The sequence below is a fragment of the Perca fluviatilis genome, chromosome 14 (assembly GCF_010015445.1).
Source record: "Perca fluviatilis chromosome 14, GENO_Pfluv_1.0, whole genome shotgun sequence".
Classification (NCBI taxonomy): domain Eukaryota; kingdom Metazoa; phylum Chordata; class Actinopteri; order Perciformes; family Percidae; genus Perca; species Perca fluviatilis.
In genome coordinates, this window is record NC_053125.1 from 16,191,425 (window position 1) to 16,217,835 (window position 26,411).

The 26,411-nt window shown below is 40.4% G+C and overlaps 1 protein-coding gene across 5 annotated transcripts; it reads left to right on the plus strand.

The window, feature by feature from the left end:
• The first annotated feature begins 11 nt into the window (after positions 1–11).
• On the plus strand, positions 12–26,411 carry si:dkey-33c9.6 (active breakpoint cluster region-related protein). 5 transcript variants are annotated; one of them, XM_039821315.1, is made up of 23 exons: positions 12–3,047; positions 4,202–4,335; positions 4,625–4,731; positions 5,501–5,605; positions 8,621–8,854; positions 12,938–13,045; positions 13,132–13,186; positions 13,261–13,313; positions 13,531–13,668; positions 13,795–13,916; positions 14,010–14,166; positions 14,244–14,363; positions 15,001–15,076; positions 20,991–21,086; positions 21,317–21,391; positions 21,587–21,684; positions 22,030–22,131; positions 22,744–22,907; positions 23,174–23,313; positions 24,198–24,332; positions 24,842–24,947; positions 25,127–25,268; positions 26,206–26,411. In XM_039821315.1, exons 2-23 carry the CDS (start codon positions 4,284–4,286, stop codon positions 26,305–26,307), a joined length of 2,487 nt encoding a protein of 828 aa, XP_039677249.1. In that variant the 5' UTR covers positions 12–3,047; positions 4,202–4,283; the 3' UTR covers positions 26,308–26,411. The 5 variants fall into 5 exon arrangements, with proteins under 5 accessions (XP_039677249.1, XP_039677252.1, XP_039677251.1 ...); XM_039821318.1 differs by lacking the exon at positions 12–3,047 and having other exon boundaries at positions 3,278–4,335; positions 21,320–21,391; XM_039821317.1 differs by lacking the exon at positions 12–3,047 and having other exon boundaries at positions 3,278–4,335; positions 14,247–14,363.

A 26,411-nucleotide genomic window follows, 5' to 3' on the forward strand; every position in this document is an offset into this window, starting at 1 on the left:
AATGGTCACAACTTTAAATAATAACAGTACTTAAATGAACAGCAATATGCACATATTGTATTTTAATGCAGGCTGATAACAATAAGGTAAAAGCACTGCTGAGTGAACAGAAAAGGCTCCAGGATTAATAAATCCTGGCCTGGTCCGGACCAGGCTAACTGTAGTGAATAAATCTCCATGGTAACTTAGGTGCGTCTGCTTTTGTGAAACCGAGTCAAGGCTAAATTGCGATAAGATAACTTGGAAATCCTGGCTTAATCCCTTATCTTGGTTTTGTGAAATAGCCTTCAGGTCTGGTTGCTACACTCTGGCTAATAAGATATTGCTATTTCAGTTAACCAGCTCCATCTAGCATCTTTACCACAACAACATCACACTATTATTATTATTATTATTATTTTGTCAACCGGCTAAAACTCCAGTATGAAGTCTTCATACTGAAGTGAGACACACTCGCTTCTCTCTTTTCTAATGATGTGAAAGTTGGCCAAACTGTTTCAGATACATGGAAAGTGAAAGGTTTGATTGTAGCTGTCGGTTACTGAGTCATTTCCTGGTTTGACTCCTGCCTTCAACACACATGACAGATCACAAATTTTGATTTGATATATGAGATATTTGATCAAAAATCAGTTTGTCAGTGAGAGTGCACTATATTTGTACATCATTGATAATTAGGTGTGACGATCCATAGTTGTTGAATGATTAAATATTGAATCAATATTCAATTCAATCAATCAACTGAGCCAAACATAATAAAAGGCAGTGAGGTCAACGTATCAGTTAAAGAGTAATGCTTTGGCACAACATCAGAAATAGACACATAGAAAGGGGAAGTTAGACAACGGTAATTTAAAAACCCACATGGTCAAACTCTTGAAATTCAATGTGTAAATACTTAAAAAAAAAAACACTTTAAAGTAGTTTAAATGGCAAAAAGAATGTACCTGATATAGTAATAGAGAGTCTGGAACACTTACTGATACGTACGTTTTTAAAATAATCGAGAAACTCTTAAGTTCTAAAGCCAGTAGTTAAAATACAAAATGATTTAATATTTTGAGGGGGAACAGTCTTTCAAATGATGCTAACCTATGAAAAAGAGAGAATCGACAAAGAGGAACACAGGTTGAAACGACCAAACAGGGATATTGTGGATATAGAGTAAAAGAAGTTTCACAAATAGTGTTTGTTGGGTGTCCCAATATTATCAAACTTTGTAGTGTTTACAGTGGTGATTTATTAAAGTTAAAGAAGTCTCTTTGTGGAGTTATACATTACACAAACAAATCTTGTGATAAAGTCATAACCAAGTCAATAAGTTACGTTAGCTCAGGATGCAATTTATATTGATTAAAATGCAAAGAACCGGGGTGACCTCTAGCTCACCCAGTAAGAGCGTGCGCCCCCATGTAGGCTGAGTCCTTTGCAGCGGCCCGGGTTCGAGTCCAACCTGTGGCCCTTTGCTGCATCTCTCTCCCACCTTTCCTGTCTATCCACTGTCAATAATAAAGGGAAAAAAATTATCTTAAAAAAAATACCAGGGGCGTTTTTAGAGATAAAGGAGCTTACCATGAACACCAATGACCCCATTTGAATCCAGTTTCTCGTAACTTGATATCTCTCCACTGGCGCTATCTAATAAAGGCTAAATCTGTGTGTGTGTGTGTGTGAGCAATAAAGCTACGGATGTTTCATGCAATTATTCCTTTTGTATGCGGGGGCCAAAGTTCAAAGGGAAAGTTGAGTGTCTTGAGTAAACCACGTAATCAAAAGAAAAAAACACTCAGGAAAAACAGTTCCAGTTAATCACAGATTATTGTAATCTAATAGTTTGTTGGATTTCTCTGTATGGATTAGGGTTAGGATCCTGTTAAATTACCATACCTTAGGGATATTAAAATCCAGTTTTGTTTCATAACCTATAAAAGAGAGTCCTAGCTTTTATTTAATAGTCATTTTATTAATATAAGATCGGTGGTGGCACAAATGAAAACATTCCCCATGAAGCCAAGAAAAACAGAGTGTCTTGTGGTATTTTGTAACTGTCACCACCACACATCTGTGCAGAAGAGTTTTCAGTAGTGAAACAACATCAACTGCTCTGATATGCTAGGATCTGCACAGATAGAGGGGTTTCCATGCAAACTAAAATAAAGTCAAAATAAGACAAACACCACCTAAATTAAGAATTCCAATATGTTATTTCCATGGCCTGGGAAAGTTCAATCAATATTTGTGAACATGAGCTTTTCTTTCTCAAAGATAGGAACCAGAGGAGTAAAAGTCTCAAACTTGTGACGCATCAAGTATAAATTCTGGAGCGGCTCCAAAGAACGTTTTGAACATTTTGTGTCACTTTAGAGTTCATCTGCTGGCCTGTAAGTAGGGAGATCTGAGCACTGGTAAGATGTAGAAAGTTTAACATATTCATTTACACATACTACCAATATTATTTTTATTATCTTTTGGTAAAGAATAATCTTGTTGAATTGTTCCTTCTTCTTTTTCTTATCTCCACAATGAAAAGGGAAGTTGGCAGCAAATGTAATATTGTTTGCCAAAAATCTGGGTGTATTAGTTTCCTCTGACCTTTTGGTTCCTCAGTCTTGTTTAATTCATCCAGTAAACATTTCCAAGTTACCGTAATGTCCGTTCTATCAAGCGATGGCTCACGATAAATAATTTATGTATCACATTATTCCTTATGTTGACTTGTTGCAAAATGCAGCTTAAACATTAGCTACTCTTCATGACTTCCTATATAGTTTAATAGTACTACTACTAAGGATATGTTTCCTGGCACTGTTTTTATTGATATACCGTTTGAAGTTTCCCTATTTCATCACATATTGCTTGGCATGTAGCTGCTGTTTTATTCTCTCTATCTGTACAGTACTTGATGTTTTACTGAGTATCTTGGTTTGTGTGTCACTAGTTACTTATTGTTTTATTGTTTTCAAGGACCCAGTTATCAAGGCCATTTCCGGACAGCTCTCCTCTTTTCTGCTCATCACAAACATTGAGCTGTTCTCCTCCAGTATCCAGTTAAGTTTCAGTTTCCTGTGTCTGGAGAAGTGTGGAGAAAGGAGAAAGTCAGAGTCAGAGTTAGGGTTGGTTGAGGAGAAACGGGTGTGTGTGAATGAGAGAAAGGCAGAGGGAGGTGTGTAGGCGGAGAAACCACACACACACACACTTCCTGTAGTAGGCAATATATATATATATATATATATATATATATATATATAAACACACCAACCAAATATGGGAATATAAATCTCAAATCTATGTGGTCAGATATTACATATTGCTCATTTGAACTTTAAAACAATGCTAACACTGCAAGCAAATTGTATGTATTGCTGTTTAAAAAGAATTTCAAGGTTAACTGTAGATATGGTTTCATGATACCACAAACCACAAGCAACAATAGCAATTGCTACCATGCGCCTAGATGAAGTAGTGGTGTGGTGGTTTTAACATTTGTCACATCAGTCGAGTAAAAGTAAAAAGAAGGATCTGAAAGAAAACTAAATAGCAACAACTACAGATTGGACTGGAACACAAGAATGAAAGGAGCAGAAACAAAGCTGTGTTAACATCTGTTTTACAATAGAGGGCAGCATTGGACTATAAAAAGCCTCTTATCTCCATTTATTGGTGACTATCATTTATGTTTAATGGACACACCAATGCAGGAATATACAGCCAGACTTCTTTCTTTTCCCTAAGTAAACCTCTCTGTTTAATTTATCAAATAATATAATTGATATGATTTTGGTGTTTATGAGCAGAGGCTGAATGTTGCTCTACTGTCAGTTGTTGCAGTTAAACTCTGACAATTGCATTTTGATATGCCTTATGTTTTACATTGTTATCACCAGATATGTGTACACTTTTACAGCTTGTTAACTGATCGTAACACCTACATCCTGATCATAATGGAGAGCTGTAATCAAAATTAAAATACGGTGTAATAGCACCTAGCTAAAATTGATTTCAGATTCATGATTTCAGTAACTGATGAAGGAATATGCAGTTGTGAAGTTTTGATAGTATATACTCTGCAGCCAGTATGTTGAAATCTACACATTTACAGGAAGTGAAGTGCAACTATGGGAATATTGAAAGTGCCAGTTCTTATTGGCTTTTACCAGACATACAGGAAGCTTGATTTTCCCCTTTTGCACATCCTTAACAGAAAGAGGAAGTTTTCAGTGTGTTCACATGCTGCATCTACACAGCTCAGCTTGCAGTGTGAGTAGAGGACCTCCGAGAACCCGATGGACGTCTACCAGGAGGCTGTGTGTTATCTGGAGTCGCAGCATGTACCAGGTGAGCCAAGGAGACTTTGTGTTTTGTCACTCTCTTTTTCTAGAAAAAAAAGGAAAGAATCCAATCTGGAAAATGTATTAATTTACTTATTTAGTTTGTTGAAAATACGTTATCTGTTTAAAATTGTGATATTTTGGTGTAAAAGTGTAAAAACCGCCTCATTCAAAGATCTTTTTGTTAACATTAATGTTTACACATTTAACGGAGGGAGGGGAGCAGATAGAGGAACTTATTTAATATTCCTCCATACTAGTACTACATGTTATGTATTGTGTGTGTTTGGGTGTAGTTGAAGCAGAGACTGAAGTCCTGGAGGAGGATGTGTTCCAGGAGGAGGCAGTGTCCTGTTTGCTCTCTCCTCTCCTCCCTAAGAGCTTAGACTTCCCCGACACCCCCGTGAGTTTGCATTCTTTCCCGTTACAGATGTAAAAAGGTTTTTATTTTTATGATACCAGTTGTAAGGTAGAGAGGAATACATGGAACTTTATGTACAGATGCACCCTAAAACATTTCAATACTATAAAAAAGATATTAGCAGGTCCTTGAGTTATAGCTTTGATTTGGCAAAAGAATACTTCAAAGCTCTCCTATCTACCAGCTAATCATTGACTTATATTTGAGTGCATTTTGAAGAATACCACTAAGTACAGCAAGTACATGGAGTCATTTATACCTCAATGTCCAACTGACTTCATACCTTTAATAACTAAAAAAACTAAAATCAATAGGCCTACATTTAAACATTGGGTTTTGTTGACATTGACTTTCCCTCCTTGTTTTCTTGTGACCCCAGTATGTAGAGAAGCATTGAAGAAGTGACAGTTTTATTACACTAAATAAGGACATATTTAATGTTTTATGTGTTATATATGCATAAGCAAATTCCTTTTGTTTGCCAAAGTCATTCACAGAGAAATTATTTAGTGTGTGATAACATGACTGTCATCAGTGTTTGTCCAATTAAAATTTGTCTTCAGAACATCTTTTTTTTAATTCACTCCTATAAAGAATTCTGACTTTGTAGAATAGCTTAACTCTTGAATGCATTTTCTTTGACTTGTCCTTATTGGCGTTTCAAAACTATTGCACCATTTGCAATGTCACTGACTGAATGAATTGGCAGAACACGGATTTTAGTGAATTTATTGATTGTCTGTGACTTCAGACGTTTAGCAGCCCTGAGGAAATGCTGGAGAGGAGGCTGGTGGTCCTGAAAGGCATCCTGGAGAGTGAGGAGGTTTATCTCAGAGAGCTGGAGGCCCTGCTGATGGTACCATACACACACACACACACACACACACACACACACACACACACACACACACACACATGCAGACAGACAGACAGACAGACACACACACACACACACACACACACACACACAAACACACACACGCACAAATAGGTTCTCTTATTTTAACATAAAAACTGAGGCGTCAGCTCATTTTCTAATCTCTCTATTGCATATTGCAAAAAAAGGGAACATCCCTGTTGATATAATAATTTGTATTACCCGCTGTTCTGCTGTCACAACACAAAAAAGACATGCATTATTTTTACTTTACATGAATGTAAAGGAGGTAATTTCTTTGTTTGCTATGTGTTTAACTGAGTATGAGCAGCTGTCGCTTCATGTGCTTTGTGTAATACAAGATTATGTGCAGAACGCACATCCAATGTCTTTATTGTTCAGCTTCCTTGTTAAACCACAAATGGATTTTTCTCCTTCAGAGATGAGGTTCCCCTTTTTGTCTCTCAGAAGATTGATACCACTCTCATGTCTGTTGATATGAAGCTACAGCTAGCAGCCAGTTAGCTTAGGTTAGAGCAAAGACTGCAAACAGTGGGAGACAGGTAACTTGGCTCTTTCCAAAGCTAACAAAATCCACATACACACATCTCTAAACCTCACAAATTAACATGTTGTATCTCAGTTGTTTAATCCAAACAAAAAACAACAATTTACTGTTTTATGGGACAATGTGCCACACTATATCTTAGCTTGGACCAGTAACTTCCTGAAGTATCTGCTGGTTGCCTAGGAATATAGCTAATGCTAGCTAACGCTAAACCCCTACTAAACCAGCAGTATGTTAATGAGTGAGCTTCAGAGATGGCGGTAAGTAGATTTTGTTATGTTTGAACAGAACCAGGCTATTCCCTGTTCATGAGCTCATTCATTCACTCATTTATTAATTCAAACTTTATTTAAACTCAAAAGATCATTGAGGGGCGGCCCTCATTTACAATGACATTGAGTAGTTGGAAAAAACTAAACAAAACAATAACACAGAAAAGAATACACCATCATGAGAAAGATAAAACACAATAAAACTGTAAAACTTTCTGAATTGAAGAATTGATTAATACAATTTGATAAATAAGGTACCATAATATGGATACAAAATACAGTACAGTTACTGTATGTAAAGCAAGTACAAGTAGAAGTTTGCAAGTTTAAAACCAGATTCTAAATTGTCCAAAAGGCACAAGTGAGTTGATTTTAAGAAAGTACTGTTATTTGTCAGGGGAACTAAAGTTAAAAGCAGTTTTTCCAAGTTCAGAGCGAGCTCATGGAACATGAAGCAAAAGCCAGTCAGCAGAGCGAGTCTGATAATGTCCCTCTGAGTGACAGAGAAGTTATGTAAGGTAAGATGGCAGTTTTCCAACAAGAGCCTTATAGATAAAAAGATACCAGTGGACAGTTGTAAGTTTTCAATTGCTGAATGAACAATGAAATGAAAAATCAGCAACATAATACAGCACTGTGTCATCCGCATACAGATGAGCATGACAGTTTACCAAAGATAAAATTATATTATTGATATAAATGGTGAAGAGAACTGGACTTAAGATTGAGCCCTGTGGAACATATTTTGTTACTGTTAAAAACTCAAAATTGTAGCTTCCCAATTGAACAGATTGTTGTCTTTCTGATAGTATAGTTCTTAAACCAATTACAAGCATTAATATCAAAGCCAATATTATGTAACATCTGTAAGAGCAGGCAATGATCTACTGTGTCATAAGCTTTGGAAAGATCAACAAATAGTACAGCACAGTGCTTAAAAAAAAATAAAAAAAGGCTGATACAATGTCATTTACGACCAAAGTAACAGTAGTTGTAGTGCTGTGCCCTGCTCTAAAGCTGGAATGAAATAGGCTCAAAATGGAGGCTCCAGACAGAAACACCTTTAATTAATCATTTATCAAAGATTCCAGGACCTTTGACAGACATGCCGGTTTAGATATTGGTCTATAGTTGTTGAGATTGTTTTTGTCAACTCCCTTATGTAGGGGTACAACATGAGCCAACAAAGCTAACCAACTGCTAGCTGTAGCGTCTTATTAACTGTACAGATATGAGAGTGGTATCAATCATCTCGTTTAACTTCTGCTAGAGAGGGCGTAAGCATAACATATTCCCTTTGAAAGTAAAATTGTCTTTGCTTTTATTAGCGTTTCAGTTGGCAGTTAATGAGAGCAAATAAATGCTAAACTGTATTTAATTTATTAGGGTTGACTCCTGATAAGAGTAAAACTATATTCAAAGCAGGACGTTTTCCTCTGCTATTAACAGCAACATCAACCCCGTTTCTGCATTTTGACACGTGACTCATTAAAAAAAAAAAATGTTGTTTGTGCTGTTGTCACTCAGTAGTGCTAAGGCTCTGACCGATTGGTGTTCTGTTTTCTGTGCAAGTGTTTTCAGGTCTGTATGTAAGTTCCTACAATTGCCAGATGAGTTTTAATATTTTGAACAGAGAGATTTCCCAATGACAACAGGAGAGTTCGTTTTTGAACAAAGTGTCTAATGTAAGAAAACGTGTGTAGTGTTTCACAATAAGTGTGTTAAAGAATTGCAAGCAAAGTGCAAAGTTGACAATATGTTTAAGCTATGGTTACACTGTGTTTAAGGTATGCTACAAGAAGTTTAGGTTTTGAGGCTTTGGTCTAAGAATTTGTTTTTAGTGTGTAAGCAATGGGAAAAAACTGTAATGCGAACATGCTGTTCTTCAGCTGTGGTTTATGTGACAGAGTTGAGAGGCTGTGGAAACACATGCAAGTGAAGCTTGGGCGGTTGTGTGAAATGTGAACTGTGAACTGTGAACTCGATTCTTCTTGTTCTCGCCTCACCACTGCCTATTTTCTTTTCTTTTCTTTTCTTTTCTTTTCTTTTCTTTTCTTTTCTTTTCTTTTCTTTTCTTTTCTTCTCACCTACGTTAGCTGGCCTTTAGCATCTCTGCTTGTTATTTGGTTTAAAACATTTTTTATTTTCCTGTAGCCCATGAAGGCTCTGCGTGCCTCAGCCGGGACCTCCCAGCCAGTTCTGTCCAGTCGACAGGTCCAGACTGTTTTCTACCAGGTGCCTGAGCTCAGAGACATGCACCAAAGCTTCTTCTCTGGCCTGAAGGCCCGGCTGAGCGCACACTGCCAGACTGAGCCCGGTTCTGGTGCGGAAGGAGAGATGAGCTACGCAGGCTTTGAGCTGATGGTGGGGGACCTGTTTCTGAAAATGGTAAGTTCTCTAGTATGTCAGGACTAACTGTGTTAACTCTAGTGCTTGTATCCACTGTCGTGCTTTAATTAGGAATCTACAAAAAAAAATGTCTCTACTGAGCATTTTAGCGTCTTTCAGCTGGTTGTTTTGATTTTATTGCCCGCAACTTTACAGTTTTGTGTCGTATCTCCCCTCAGAAGTTGATACAGACATAACAGGAGAGTGAATATTGGACAAGCATTGCTTTAATGTTCATGTTCACGTCATTTACATTGTCATTTTATGTCATTGTTGTGTTTAAAGCTTGTTCCGTTGCCCCAAGTGGCCAACAAAAAAAATCAATTAATACTGCTTTAGCAAACATTTACCCATTTATTATTATTATTATTATTATTTTCACATCAGTAGCTTTAAGGTTGACATTTTTATTTTACACTGTGACAAAATCATACATATTCTGTATCAGCTCCTTCCAGCTCTTCATTTAAGCTATATAATGTTTACAATGAGTGAAATGGAAATATTTATTTTGAAAAGATTTTTATACTTATATCCCCATAACTCACCCTGACATATTTGGTAGTTTTGTAAACCTTTTAGATATCCACTAGAACTAGGAAAACGTTTGGCAGTCGAGCATGGTTTTATGACTACATTTGTGCAACAAATTAATTAAAATATCCTGCATTTCTGCCTTTCTACACTTAGATCATTTTAATTCGGTTTTTAGTCCTCAAACACCCTTATCTCATAAATGTTTGTGTATTGTGTGCATTTTTTGCAATAACAGTACATATAGTTTTATATGAATACAACAAAACCAAAATTTCCAACCATAAAAGCACAGGTGTAATTAATGACTTTAACGAGGGCTCCAAAATGAAGCTGTGCTTTAAGCCTGGTAACTGTGCAGCATCGTTAGTGTTATTGAATCCACCTGTGGGTTTGCTCCATGCTCAAGACACACCTGCTTGCCTGGCTACGCCCTGATAACAGCCTTTAAGAGACCTATGCTTGGATATGACTCTTGATAGGTGTGTGTGTGTGTGTGTGTGTGTGTGTGTGTGTGTGTGTGTGTGTGTGTGTGTGTGTGTGTGTGTGTGTGTGTGTGTGTGTGTGTGTGTGTGTGTGTGTGTGTGTGTGTGTGTGTGTGTGTGTGTGTGTGTGTGTGTGTGTGTGTGTGTGTGTGTGTGGGGAGGGTTAAAGCAGAGTAAATTATCAGGCTCCCTGTCCCTGTTTTATTCCTCTCTCCTGGGGCTGTACTAAACTTATATTTATTCCAGGTAGCAGATAAAGTGTGTTGGGAGCACATGTTTCTGCCTCTGGTTGGTAAACACCCAGTTGCTAAAATACCTGTAGTAGCAGTGACATGGCAGTCCAAATGAAGGCAATAAATGAAGTAAAAAACCAAGCAGTGATAACATGCATAACATTAATGGAACAGCGCCATGAGTCCAAATCCCCCTAAGAAATCTTTAACCTAGCACCAATACTCTGATTTATTTTTCAAGTAATAATAATTCACGACATACGTCAGGGAGTTTCAGGCTAAAACAAAAATCCAGCCACTTTTTGCCATGCATTTCTATTTTTTCTTTATTATTATTGATGTATGATTCATGCATGAGGGTGATTCCTCACTTGGAGTGTCACTATTTCGATCGGAATAAGCGTTTGATCTCAATTATTAATCAAAGGCAGTATTATCAATTCCCTCAGTATTTTTTTTTCCTCCACCCCCGCGCACTTGTGCATGTCTTAAGCCCTGTTTCCTGCAGTTTGGCCTCTCATTTACACGAAAACCCCGTTTTTATCACAGAAAACGATTATTTCTAAAAACTCCAGCCAAACTGGAGATCGTGGTTTGAGCTTCTCGTTACACTGCCACCTACAGGTCTGGCGTGCTCTTGACTGCATTGACGGCATATATACACGGGTACATATAAACGAACACTTTTCTGAAAACCGAGAGGTTGAAATGTCCGTTTATGAAAATAGCCGGCCACGTGTAAACGTAGCATAAAAAATCAACAACAACACCGGATGGTAGCATACAGGTAAAGACACAGGGTAATGTTAGCCTGCAGCTGCACTTTTCCAGACACCATGGCCAATACTGGAGTCGGAGATAACTGAGAAACAACAGAACTAGAAAAATTCACTTCCTGAACTCACTGGTGTGTCAACATTTTGCCTTCCCTGTGAGTAATGAAAACAACCAACGGAAAAGCGTGTGGGCTCCGACAGGACTTCCGGTGCACCTCGTTAAACTCATGGTGCATTCAATTGCACCTCATAAACTCTGAGAAACTCAAACCGTTGTAAAGTGCCCTTCTGCCATCTAGTGGCTCTTAGTGTAGCATTGCCGTCACTACTGAAATTAATTCTTTAAAGATACCTTTTTGCATTTCTTTAAACCAATCACAATTGTCTTGGGTGGCGCTAAACTCTGGACACAGGTACGGTTCCTCTGCAAAATAGCCTCGGGAAGGAACTTGTTTTGGTGGAACATGTGCACATAAGGAGGCGAGCTCTGGAATTAAAATGGCTGTTGAGTGTATGATGAGAATTTGACTCCAAAAAAAATTGTTGTTGGTTGTAGCTCAGAGGATGTTTCCCGAATCGACCGGAGATTAGAATGCCAACACAAAGAAAGCGGAAGGTGAGGCGGCACCTCCGGCGGCACCGGAACAGTCCAGTAAATGAAATGCCGTTGATATAGACTACCAGCATGCATACTATTCTTTTCCATCACTAACTTTAGTACACCACTCTGCAGAGTGTCCTGGCCGTATTTGGTTTTGATCCCCATGTGGGGGTTTGATGTTGTCATTCATTTATTATATATCAGATGTGCTGACATAAAGCAAGTGGGCCTACATGCTTGCACAGCTATGAATTTTTCTTTGCAACACGAGTCACAGTCATGCTGCGTTCCAGTCAGAGTCTGAGGTCGGAATTTCCTAGTGGAAATGTCCAACTTCCGACCGCGTTCCAGGTGCATCACGCCAAACGTAAATGAAAAACATTGCTGACTGTGACAAACGGATGTTTCTTTGGCAAGTGCATGGTGTAACATTACACACAATGAACTCTCAGCAGCACAAGTCCCCCTTGCATAGAACCATATAAACCATGGATATAACTCTTACTTCATGAAGTCAGGGAAAACAGATTTGCCCCCAAGTTACAAGTAAAAAATAGTGAGCTCCCTACACTGCTTGTTGGATCACACACTGCTTCTGGCGTACAAATTGTGGTTTAGTTGTGGTTTTATATAATTTTTGAGATACCTTAATATTTTGATGACAAAACCATTCTTAAAATGTTACAATTTTTTCACAATGGATACATGTGTTTTCTTCTTTTTTCAGAGCCATTTGTCATGGCCCCTCACCCCTGCACAGGTTTTGTTATTTTGGCTGATTACACTTTGGTCAAAGCTGGGTGGAATGATATTCTAATTAAGTAAGCTCACCAAATGACATTCACTAATATGAATGGAATAAGGAGTAAGTTGTTCTACCCTAAAAGCTGCAACAAAACTACCAGGAGAGTGAGGGAGATGTCAATCAAGCACAGTTTGTTCAAACCCAAAGTCCTGAGAAGAGGCCTAATTGGGCAAATAAGTGACAACACCTGTGTCACGCTGCCTTTTGGAAGCCCAAAAACATTTATCAATTAACAATACTGTGGATTTACAGTAGAAACCGAAGGAGTCAAGTAGAATTTTACTGAAATACCTTTATCAAGAACATTCATTGGTTTCTGTTGGATTTCACTGATGCCTTTGTTTGGAACATCACGAGATTTGTTTTAAGCCTGGCTTGGCATACTGCAAAAACATTTGATTAAACAGTTCCATACTGCATACTGCTACGTACTGCATGCTGCGTTTGTCAGTAGTATGTAGTAGGCAGTTTTGAATACAGCCATAGTGTTCAATTTGTTTGAATGGCAGACATCTTGTTTTGGAAGAAAGGCACTTCACTTTTTTTTTTGAATTCACTTTGGCAATCACCTACTTTAAATGGTGCTTTCCCTCCCTCCCCGCCATCCATCCATCCATCCATTCATCCATCTGTTATTCTGCCTTCGCAGGTGAACCAGATTGGTCTGTACGGTGGTTTCATCGAAAACTATGAGAAAGCTGTTGAAGTTGTTCGCAAGTGCACACACTCGGACCCTCGCTTCCGAACCCTGGCCCAGGTACCACTAGTTTTTCACTTCCAGAGGAGCACCTGTAAAAGGTTGTGTAGAAGGTTATCCTAACCAGTCTCACATTATCTCTCCAGAGCATGATGTCTAGTAACGGCTCAGACAAAACTCGGACCACATACACATTTGAAGGTACATACTCTAAGTTAGTGTTTTTTTATAACTTATTGGCTGACACTATCTGATTGCTGTCTTTGTTTTTACAGCTCTACTATACAAGCCTTTGGACAGAGTAACCAAGACCACACTGGTGCTGCGTGTGAGATAATAAATCTATTCGTGAACCTATAGCTTCTGCTGTTATTCTCTTATGCTCATCTTTCTTTTATATTGCATCAAGATTTTGATGAATAAATAATTTCTCATGGACTGTAAACGGAGAAAAGTACCAGGACTTAGCCTGGAGTCGGATGCTACTTTACTTTTTCTTCCTATTTACATTGCATTTTTTTAAAGCAACCTCTGTGATCTTGTAGGATCTCCTGAACACGACACCAATGGAACATGGAGATTACACATTTTTACAGGAAGCTCTGCGATTGTCCCGCAGCTTCCTGTCTGGTGTCAACGAAAGTTCACAGTGCAAACGAGAGGTCACCCTCAGTCACGGCATGGTGAGGCTTACACTGTGTAAATTCTGGCCACGATGTACATTATAAAGTGCTCAGTTGCATATGCACCCATACTTGCTACTTGCTGTGTACTTGCTTACACCCCAGAACATGTTGTGTTTACTCCAGAGACGTCAGCTGATGCGTGACGGCTTTGTGGTGGATGTGAGCGAGGGGGAACGCAGCCTGCGTCATCTCTTCCTTTACACAGACCTCCTGCTGTGCACCAGATTCAAACAGGCAACCAGAGGGTGAGTGCAGCAAGAGAAAGCACAGGGGCTTGTGGGAATTGTGGTCTACATTTTAAGAGACCACAGTTTACAACACTGCATGTATTCTTCCAGGAAGCAGGACCAGTACAGGTTCTGCTGGTATGTGCCTCTTGCTGGTCTCAAACTTCACTGGATTGCAGACCAAGAACGTTCACTAGACACTAACCTTCGCTTACACACCATAAGAACCAAGATGCACCTCCTCCGTCAACAGCTACAGCAACACGCAGTATGTGACAAATACAGAGAAGAGTATGATGAGTGTTTTTAACAGATGAATGAAATATAACTGTGTTTTGTGTAAAGAAGGGGTCCAAGGGCTTGGCTTTAGCCGCTCGTAGCAGGAAGAAAATGGAGCAATTGGAGCTGATGCTGCTCACGCACTCCCCTGTTTACACACTGGAGCTGCACAGTCCCAGTTGCAAGGTACACACTAGGGGTGTCACGTTTCCAATTTTAAATCAAATACAATTAGCTTTCAGTTTCGACTCTCAAAGTCAAAAGCAGCATCTGCAGTTACCCCAGTATTTTATTTTTTTCTATACACACTCGCCTTTTTGCTTACATCCAAAGAAAAAAATAAACAGACACAGGGTAGCTTACAGGCTGGTAGCATGCAGCTTAATACACAGGGTAACGTTAGCTTACCGGTAGCCTGCAGCTGCACTTTTCCAGACACAATGGCTACTACCAGAGTCAGAGATAACAGAAAAACAACAGATCTGGAAAATCCTTCTGCTTCCCTGAAGTCACAGGTATGGCAACATTTTGCCTTCCCCGTGAGTGAGTTGTATAAACAAACAACAAATGTAAAGCATGTGGGCTCCGACAGGACTCAATGGTTCCTTTAGGTGCACCTCGTTAAACTAATGGTCCATTCAATTCAACTCTGAGAAATGGATGCCATCCATATTAAAAAAAATAAAAATAAAAAAATAAATAAAATCGTGGATTTGGAGAATCGTGACACTCCTAACACACACACATACACACATGGTCAGTGATGTCGCAGTTTTGAGTAATACATTACTAAAATCAAACAATCTGTTTCACCTCAATACAGAGTCACACTCTCCTCCTCTCCTCACTGTATGAGCTTGAAGAATGGAGAGAAGCCATTCACAAACTCACCACAGACAGTAAGTTCACAAGCCTGGAAGTGTCCTGTATTGTAGACCCAAACACTTTCCTCTAATGTCACACATGCATCATTACAGTGTGCAAAATGGGTCTTTACTTCACACACTAAGGAGAAATGATAGATATGGACAAGTATGCTCAAAAGCAGATGTCTTGTCAGCACAGCGCAGCAGCTGCAAAAGGAACACTATATTCCTCCTTGAGGTCAATTCTGCATAAACTGTCTAGGATCAAGTTAATGTTGGACAGTACAAATGAAACTATTTTATTTTTCTTTACCTATGCCTGCTTCAGTCTTACTGTAAACTGAATATATTGGGTTTTACAATGTTGGTCAGACCAAACAGGCAATTTAATGGCATCATCTTAAGCTTTAGGAAACTGTGGTGATGGACATTTGTTTCCTGACATTGTATAAACCAAATGATTTAGTTCACGAATCAAGTAATTAATCAGCAGATTAATAAATAATGAAAATAATCATTAGTTGAGGACCTATTCGTGATTTGTTGACACAATACCATTTTACTAAAAAAAAGTACCTGTTAGCAGGTACCAGGTACTTTTTCTCGTAATGGAAAACCAAAAAAGTCGAGGCGAGTAGTTACCATGTAATGGAAAAGCGCCATAAATGGCCTACCTGGACTGACCCAAAGTCAGCTGAGCCACAAAGCATATACAGCCCCTAGTGGCACAGGACAAAATTACATGAAATAATACAAAATGAATATGGCTCATACACTCCAGCCCCTAATTGCATCTGCCAGAGCAATTACACCAAATTCAAAAGAGCCATAAATACCGAAAAATTAGCCCATTTAAAAAATGGGAACCAATTACTCTGTAGCTTCATTAAACAAGCATATTTTGGTTATGGGTCGTTCAGTGATGTTTGTCTTGGTCTGCAAACGAACCACACGTACCAGACCATTCTTATCAGGGAAGGTTTCCAGGACTCTTCCTAGCATCCATGACCCACGTGGTGCTGTGGAGTCCGCAACCATGACCAGGTCTCCAGGAACAAAGCTCCTCTTCTCCTGGTTCCATTTTTGACGCTCCTGTAAAAGCGGTAAGTACTCGCGGATCCACCTCTTCCAAAAGATATCCGAGATGTACTGGGTTTGTTTCCACCTTCTCCTTGCGTAAACATCCCTTTTGTCGAACAGTCCTGGTGGGAGAACTGGTTTTCCTTTGAGGAGTAGCAGATGGTTTGGCGTCAGCGCCTCAAGGTCGTTGGGGTCCTCGGACAGCCTTGTGATGGGGCGATCGTTGAGCATAGCTTCAGCCTCACAGAGCACAGTATGGAACCCTTCGTCATCCAAGGTTTGTTGACGGAGCACAGAGCACAAAATCCTCCTGATCATCCGTATCATGCGCTCCCAAGCGCCACCATGATGTGACCCAGCTGGAGGGTTAAAGCTCCATTTGATTCCCTTCTTGGACAAGGTTCTTTCAATGCGGTCGTGGTCCAAAGAGGCTAAGGCTTCTCTCAGCTCCCTTTCTGCACCCACAAAGTTGGTGCCATTGTCAGATCTCAAGTGTGAGACTTGTCCTCTTCGACAGATGAATCTTCGAAATGCGTTGATGCATGAGTCTGTGTCAAGGGAATAGGTCACTTCCAGATGCACGGCCCTACTTGTTATGCAAGTGAATACTACTCCATATCTTTTCTTTTCTCCCTCGGTTTGAGCAGAGTTCCTTTCAGCTTAATGAGCCATGCAACTGCAACTTTCAATCTTTGCCAATCAGAGAAATGGGTCATCAGTTGCGATGTGGCGATGGTGTCAACAAGTATTGCATTGACCGTCAGACTTCTCTTTACTTCTGGGTCGTTGGCAGTGACACTTGTATCCACAGGAAATGTTGGCCACGTTTCTTCAGGTTCCCGTAGGAATCCCGGGCCTTCCATCCATCTTTGCTTCACAAGATCTTCTGCCTTCAATCCACGTGAAGCATCATCAGCAGGGTTCAGGGATGTGGGAACGTATCTCCACTGCTCAACTTCAGAGTTGTCCCTGATGGTGGTTACCCTGTTTGCTACAAAGGTTTGAAATCTTCGGTCCTCATTGTTTATATACTTAAGAACCGATGTGCTGTCAGTCCAAAAGCAAGTCTTCTTTAGTGGAAGCTGGAGCTCTGACTGAAGCATCTTGTCCACTCGTACTGCAACAACCGCAGCGGTGAGCTCCAAACGGGGAATGGTGACAGGCTTCAGCGGGGCCACCCGGGCTTTGCCAGATAAAAAAGCAACATGAATCCTCTCATCCATGTTTTGCATCCTCAGGTAAGTAGCCGTACCATAGCCGTTCTCGCTCGCGTCGGCAAAGTGATGCAATTGGGCACTGACAGTCCTCCCAAATCCTTCAGGCTTCACACATCTGTGGATCTTGAAATATGCCACCTTCTCAAGATCTGTCAGCCATTTTTTCCACTTCTGCTGGAAAGCTGGAGGTATTGGATCGTCCCAATCACACTTTGTCCTGCATAACTCCTGCAACAGCAGCTTGGCGGGGAGTACTAGAGGTGCCAGGAATCCCAATGGATTGTAGACGGAACTGATGATGGATAGCATGCCTCGCTTGGTTGCCGGCTTCTCCATGACTTTCAGCTTGAAGTTGAAAGTGTCCGTCTCGATACACCACTGAATACCCAAAGCTCTGTCCAATGGCAGCTTATCCCTCTCCAGATCAAGCTCATGCAGGTTCTTGGACTTGAGATCCTTTGGGAGGCTTTGAAGCACTTCTCGACTGTTACTGATCCATTGAGTGAGGGTGAACCCTCCTCTGCCACAAATGGTTATAAGGTTCTTAACCATGGTGACTGCATCCTCTTCAGAGGGCAGACTTTTCAATAGGTCGTCCATATAGAAGTTTCGGTTGACAGATTCAATCACTTCTGTTGGAAAGTTGGCCTGGTTGTCTTCAGCGGTCTTTCTAAGAGCAAGGCAGGCGACACTGGGTGATGAAACCGCTCCAAATAAATGGACAGTCATGCGATGCTCTACAAGATCTTGCTCCAGGTTACCTTGAGGCCACCATAAGAATCTTAAGTAGTCCCGGTGTTCCTCTGCCACCTTAACCTGGTGGAACATAGCCTTTATGCCCACCATTATGGCCACTTGTTCCTGTCTGAACCTCATAAGAATTTCAACTAACGAGCTGGTGAGGTTTGGTCCTTGCAAGAGGTGACTGTTGAGCGAGACCCCTTTGTACTCTGCTCCACAGTCAAACGCCACTCGTAGCTTTCTTTTCCGTGGATGGTACACGCCGTGGTGCGGGATATACCACACCTTCCCTGTTGCCGTTTCCAACTGATGCTGCGGCACTTCTTCGGCATAGCCATTGCTAATGACATCAGCAAAAAAGTTGTTGTACTCCTCATGAAAGCTTGCATCTTTCTGAAGTTTCCTTTTCAGACCATGAACACGTTGCATGGCAACACCAAGGTTTTTAGGCATCGAAAGATCTTTCCCTTTGAAAGGCAGTTGAAACGTGTAGTGTCCGTTCTGAAGCTGTGCAGAGCCTTCCATTATCTTCACAAACTTCTTTTCCTCCCTTGACATCTCTTCCTGTTCTGCAGAAGCTCGCTCATTGAAGTCGTAGTTGTACTGGCTGGTTAACAGTTCTTCAATTCTGTCAATGGCAATTCTGTTGGCATAAACCGAAGGGTGGTCACTTCCACAGTCGCTGCTTCCTCTTAACGGACCATTTATTACCCACCCCAGTAGGGTTCTGATCACGTAAGGGCCGTCTTCACCTTCATGACTGTTGATCACCACCGAAGGCTCCATCAACTTGGAGGCGTTTGTGCCAATTAACAGGTCAACATCAGTGTTTATATGGGGAATATTTACTTCCTCTAAATAAGGCCATTTTCTCAGCTCCCTTTCGCTGATTATGTTGGCTGTAGAGACAGGCATCTCTTTCTGGTTACACACTTTGGGAAGTGGATAAAAGCACTCACCAGAAAGACCTGAAATCTCCAGACTGTCAACAACGGAGCTTTCTACTGCATTATTATGGCCCAAGGTGCGGATATGAATCTTGAATTTGCGTCCTTCCATGTTCAACTTGTCAATGAGCTTCCTGGTGCAGAAAGTTCCTGTACTCCCTGGGTCCAGAAAGGAATAGGTTTCAATAACCTTGTTTCCCTTTGAGCACTTTACCTTAACAGGCAAAATGGGAAGAATTCCATTGCAGTGGCCAGCCCCTGTAAGACTACAAGTGGAGGATGTTGTACAGCTGTCAGAAGTATTTGACTGCTCAGTATTCTGTTCACCATCCTTCTGATCCTTCTGAGTAACCTTTTCCTTTTCTCCTATGTGCAACACTGGGGTGCGTTTGGTTACACTTGTTGCAAGTAATGCGCCTGTCACAATTCTAGCTCAAGTGTCCTGTGCACAAGCAACTGAAACACAGACCTTTCTCCTTTAGATAGTCCAGTTTCTCCCTGTGTGTCTTTCTTCCCAGTTTAAAACATTGCTCCAAAACATGATTACCAGCAGCACAATACAGGCAGGAAATAGAATCACACTTGGTAAAGGATGTCACTTTGTTCTGAGCCTTTTCCTTCTTGTTACCATCTGGTTTGCTACATCCATCCTCATTCTTATGAGCGTCTGCTTTGCATCCATCCTCAATGACCACCTGGGTTGCAAAGCTTTCTTCTCAGCTGTGGTTTCACCTGCGACTTGCTTGCTTTTATAGCTCCTTTGATAACAGGAGAAGTGTCCTGTATGTTACCGAAGACTGGATCTGAAATGATTCTGACCTGGTGCTCGAAGTACTTCACAATGTCTGAGAATCGTGCCCTTCGACCAGTTTTCTCCAGTATCTGACATGTCTTTGCTCTCCACTTGTCTCTGAGTTTATACGGAAGCTTCTGACTCAGAACCTTTATGTTTGATGACATGTTAAGTTCCTCCAAGTACTGAAGATCATCCATAGCGTTGGAACACTCACGGAGGAAAAGTCCATAAGCTTTAAGCGCTTTGGGGTCCTCAGCTTTGATACTTGGCCATCCTGTGACCTTCTCCATGTAGGCCGCTGTATGATATATGGAGGTAAATAAACGGTGCGAGATAATTGTAACCAAAACAACAAACTGCATTGCTCACCACGAAGGCAAGGCACAAAGGCACAGTCGAAAACTGTTTGCTTCCCAAATCAGCAACACCTGTGTCTGGGTTTCCTCTAGGCTAAATGGCCTACCTGGGCTGACCCGAAGTCAGCTGAGCCACAAAGCACATATAGCCCCCTAGTGGCACAGGACAAAATTACATGAAATAATACAAAATGAATATGGCTCATACAAAAAGTGATTCACATCTATGGTAAAAATGAACACTTAAAATGTATTTTATTTATAAAATGAATAGCTGTAAAAACAGTTCCAGAAAATACGTCATAACACATGTATTAAATTGTATTGAAAATAGGAACAATGGAAGTGGAAGCCAAAGACTTTAGCAACTGTCTGCTACGCTACTTAATTCACTTGAAATTTTATTTATAGTATCAAATCATAACCGAGTTATCTCGAGACACTTTACAGATAGAGTAGGTCTAGACCACACTCTATAATTTACAAAGCCCCAACAATTACAGTAATTCCCTCAAGAGCAAGCATTAGAAGTGGCTATTGCGACAGTGGCAAGGAAAAACTCCCTTTTAGGAAGAAACCTCGGCAGACCCAGACTCTTGGTAGGCGGTGTCTGACGGGGCCGGTTGGGGGTGTGATGAACAGTGATGAACAGCAGGACTAATATAGATTTTAGTCTGTCTATTGTCAAATATAAGTATTGGAGCACTAGCATTACTAACAAGCCTCTTAAAGACTCCAGTCTAATGTGGTGTTTTTTCTTTCAGTTAGTTACTATGGTTCTGTAAGCTGTTTTGCTGTGTCGTTTATCAGACATAGAAACTGTCCCTCCAGACCTGCTCACCCTCACCAGTGCATGTGTGAAACTGAGAATGACCCAGCAGCCACCACTTCACAGCACAAACACTGGTACAACCACTACATATATCAACCTCTGTCCTCTTTCCCTCACTACAGAATCACATCCTGTATCTGACATACAATACTCTGTGACTCTGTTTTACCTTTTGATCTTTTAATGCTGGCCTCAAACCTTTTTCAACACTTTTTTTTATGTCTTTCTCATCTTGCTAAGATTCATTTGTTCAGGATGATAAAATCCAATGAGCTTCAGGATGTTTGTCTTTGTCTCTCACCAGTAGAGAACGAGGAGTCTTTGTGTGGGACTCTGAGTGTTGCCATCCACTCGGCCTGCGGCCTGCAGCAACCAGCCTGTATGTGAGATATATATATATATATATATATATATATATATATATATATATATATATATATATATATATATAATTTAATTACACTAAATCTCCAATTAGAGGATACATTATTTGGTTGATAGGTCCTGAGGTGATCACACCCTCTATCTGAATGATAAACTAGAGGCCACCTCATTTTTGTTTGTTTTCCTTCAGGTGTGTATGTGTGTGTGGAAGTGGATGGCTATGAATTTTACGATAAACAAGCCCAGACACACTCATCTGTCCACAGCCTTAACCCACATTGGGACCAGGTTAGTTTTTTTTTTTTTAAACGAAAATAATTAAACGCATATTGCCCTTTTAAACTTAAATAAATGTGAGTTAAAACTGATATTAAAGACAGATGTTTTGTCAGCTAGTCCAGAGTGGGATATGACTTCTTCATGTCTAGACAGCATCCGACAGGCTTCAGGACATTTCAAAAGTCGGCACAGTGGCCAGACAATGCAACGCTTTAAACATGATCAGCGGCAGTAAAATCTACACTAACTGGTAGCCGGGATCAAAAGGCTTAAAATAAGACAGGAAGGCTCCTGTTGTAGCTTTGGGACACTGCTGTCATTGTCAGTGGTAACACCAAGTTCTTTGTCAAACAGGAGCTGTCGTTCCAGGTGGACGGGGCAAAGCACCTAAGGGTGTTCTGCGTGAGTCAGTCAGATGGACAGGATGATACTGTCCTGGGCAAAGCTTCTGTAAAGGTATCAAGAAGGACGGCGCTTTATTGCTTTGAATCAAAGATGGGTCAAATGACTATGGAATGTGGAAAGTCTTTGTAGTGACAAGCCACAGTTACTTATCACTGGACTCTGCATTTTCCCCACAGCTCTACAGGACATTTTAGCATATATTTCAGCTCATTGTTTTGGCTTTATGGCCCACGACTCACTCTTAAAGCTCTCATCAGTGTTTTCAGCTGTTTTCAGCAAAAAAAGCTCTGATAAACTGACTATATGCTGCCTGCCAATGGCTAACATAAAGTTTGCGAATAGCTAGTGAACATAGTGGCGCATTTAGTCTCTAAAGAGCCAGATATTTCCCTCAGGAGTTGGAGACCAAAGCGAGAGAGTAAATATTGGACTCCAAATAAATGCTAATGTTGCTGTGTATCTGCTGGATGTTTGCATAGAAAATGTGTTTGTCGTATCAACTTGTTAAGGTCATTCTGTGTGTCCATGTTGTGTTTTTAGCTTGTTCTGCTGCCCCCAAGTGACTGAAATTTGTTATGGCCTGGATTCAAAATAAAAATCGTTGTGCTTTTCTAAACATGTGCCGTCATGTTTGTTTTCTAATATTTTGTGTTTGTCTATCAGTTGGAATCTAAAACCTTGAATAAGCGATGGAGGAGACAGACTCTACACCTCGGCCAGGTAGAGGTGACTCTCTCCCTGAAGTACTGTCCCCACCTGCTTAAACCACCTAGCTCTACAGCTCAACAACAACCTGTCTTCTGTATCCCCATTGAAACTGTGGCACAGTAAGTCCTAATAAAACAATAATTGTTGTTGCTGATCGGGTCTGGGCTCATAGTGGTGTCTAAAAGACATGAAACTGAAAGCTGCAGTTCAGTCGAGTTTAATTTCCCTTGTGTGTGGTTTTGTACAGTTATTTTTAAGAAGTGAGGCGGTTTGGTTTGGTGGGCGAGTGTGCTGAAGAAAATCAGAAGTGTGGCAAGAGTGGACTCTACAATGGAACACCCCCATCCATCGTATCAAACGTCTGATACTTTCAATTCTCTTTCAGACAGGAGGGAGTGCTGGTCCCACATGTGGTGCGCTGCTGCGTGGATGAGGTGGAGAGGAGAGGCATGGGCGAGGTGGGCATCTACAGGATTTCAGGAACCACCAGTGACATCGCCATGCTCAAGACTGCATTTAACAGCAGTAAGAAAGCACACTGCAAGCTTTTCTGTTGACATGTTGCACAAGTGTCATTCAGACAGACCTTTTTAGTTTTTTTGTTATCCAAGGTTTTGAGTTGTTTTGTAAACTTGGTACTGGGTCACCATGCTGACAAACTGACAAAACCATAGCTTCCTGAAAGGTTACACAAGAGTCCACAGCCATGCTAGCAGCTCTGTGAGGCTCTACTTGCTCACATCAGCATGCTAACATGCTCACAATGGCAATGCTAACCTGATGTTTAGCAGGTATAATGTGCACCATGTTAGTTTAGTGTGTAAACATGCAGACATTTAGGCCGATGGGAATGTTATTGGTTTTGCAGTTATTTTAAGGTTTGAAGGATTAGATCATTTCACGCAATTCATCCTCTGGGAACCATGAATGTGAAAACCAAATTTCACTGCAGTCCATACAGTAGTTGTCAAGATATTTTACTCTGATCCATGTTAACCTCAAGGTGACTATATGGGAAATGTTAGGGAATCACCAAAGTCATTAGGGTTCATCCTCTGGTGACCATAAATATCTGTACAAAATTTCACGGCAGTCCATCCAATATATATTTCAATCTGGACCGAAGTGGTGGTGCGACCGACATTGCCATGCCTAGAGAGCGATTGTTGCTGGCATGTCTAAAAATGCCTGGCAGCTCTGAAACTTCCACTTCTGATGGATGGCTCATGTTTGTTATTCGTGCAGATTTGTTCATATCGCAACTGTGAAGAATTCTGACTCGTAAGCTGCTGCTTCTCAGCACTATGACTAGGCATTTTTTTTTTCTTGTGCCTATGAGGAAGGAAGTATGTGCCAAAAGAAGATGCATATGTATTGACCACTGTCTTTATTGTGTCTGCCCCACTCAGATCTGCGTGAAGCAGTAACCAGGCTGAGAAGTGCTGAAGTGAATGCCGTCACTGGTGTTCTCAAACTATACTTCAGAGAGCTGCCGCAGCCTCTAATACCCACTGAGATGTTTCAGAGCCTGGCCAGGATGCTGGGTAAGACACGTCACAAAAACATGGAGGGTTTCTTCTTAAGTTGTTCAAGTTTGAGGCCATTAGACACTTTAAGTTGCCCCTTTTCTCAATTGATATGTTAAGAGTTCAGAGGCAAATAGCTGTCATTCATAGACAGGTAATTTAACACAATAAACAGGACGCCTACATTTGGAGTTGAGTGTTTGGACCACAAACAAAACTCATGCTTCATGTCAGTCATCTGAAATCTGGCAGGAATACTGTAAATCCCCTAAAACATTTCTCTGTAGAAATGTAAATGTCATAGCCAAGACTTTTTCTTTTATTAAGGCTACAGTAGTTAATTTCCAGATTGGTTGACCTAAAATGTAAAATAGAAAATGGGCTACAACAGCTCTAAATGACTCTAGTATTATTTTATAAGATAACTCTAATACATTCCACCCCCTTGTGCTTGAAATGGCCTCTCAGCTAAGTAAACTGAACTTAGAAGTGCTCGGAACTTCACATGTGTTTTCTCTCCCCTGTAGATATCCAGGACATAAACTCCCGGCTTGTGTCCATGTTGTCCCTGCTGCACTCCTGTCCAGACCCCAACCGCCACACCTTCCTGTACCTCCTGCACCACCTCCAACGGTCTGACAACAATCAGACAACAGCACACAACATAATAACTCCTGGCACAATTATCTGTCAGGAAATGATAGGAGAGACAGTAGATTCTGGCACTAATCCCACTGAACTTGTTTTCAGAGTAAGTTATGCTGCTTCCAGTTCACTGCACCTCATATTTCTTTTTAATCCTTTTTCTCCAGAGTGTCTGAAAAGCAAGACGTCAACAGGATGTCTCTGCAGAACCTGGCTACAGTGTTCGGTCCGAGCCTCATACGCCCCCCTGTGGTTGGACTGGGGCAGGACGGCCCCACCGTGGATATCTCCCAGGAGGTGGTGGTGCAGGTGGGAATGAAGCAGCAAAAAGTACAGCTGAATACTTAGAGAAGATAATTGATGTTTGGTTTTGCAACAGTTCAAAATTCCAAAATAAGGTCTCTGCTTTCTAAACAGTTGCATTTGCGAAAATTACATTTACTTTTTTGTTGTTTTTAAAAGTATTGTCTCATTTTCTGTTTTATATTTTATTCATTCAGTTAGTTGTGATGTTTATCTTGCAGCTGTTTTTAAGCCTTCTCCACACTGACAGGAATACAATTATTTATAAGGAAATGGAATTTTTTCACAGCAGACATTTTGACTTGTCCTAGTAGGAAAAGCATAGCTGAAATTGATAACCTTGATGGCTCAGTTCCATCAAGTGTCCCAGTAAGCTATTTCAGTGAGTCAGCATGCACAATACCAGGACCTCTCCTAAGTGGAATGCAGCCATCATTAATGGTTTTGAATACACCTGTGCTTTTCCTACTATGACATGTCAACATGTCTGCTGTTAAAAAGGTCTATACGGAATCCTTTTTTGTTGACAAAAAGTATTAAAAAATTAAATATATAAAATGTTAAAGAAAATACTGGAGTCAATTTATAAAATATCCATCAATTAGTTTTTGATTGTAAACTCCTTAAGGTTGCAACCCCCTCCAAATTTCCATTATAAAAATACATTACCACAATGACATAATAAACAAATTACTTTTTTGAAAAGAAACCCTTCAGATACATAAAACAGATTTATTCTGCCTTAAAATAAATTAACTATATTAATAAACAACAAATACAAGACACAAAAGGTAAAAGATATTTAAGTAATGTACAATATGTTACAATGAACACATGTCAAATAATTCTGTTTACTGTAAAATAAGTTTGACTTTTAAATGAGATTTTATTTAGGCAGAGAGGTAAACGCAACTTTACAAGCTTCTCTGTGTGTGTGCTTTAGGTCCAAGTGGTTTTGTGCTACCTGCAGTGCAACAACCTCCCTGAAGCCCAGACCTCTCTGCCACATGACACAGACCCTGAAGATGAGACCACCCACATGTGAGACCACCATCAGTGTCACGCCTGGCAGGAAATACTGTGTAAAGAAAAATATCTGCATTTGAACTTTAAAACAAAAGTATTTATTGATAAAAATATGAACTGCGA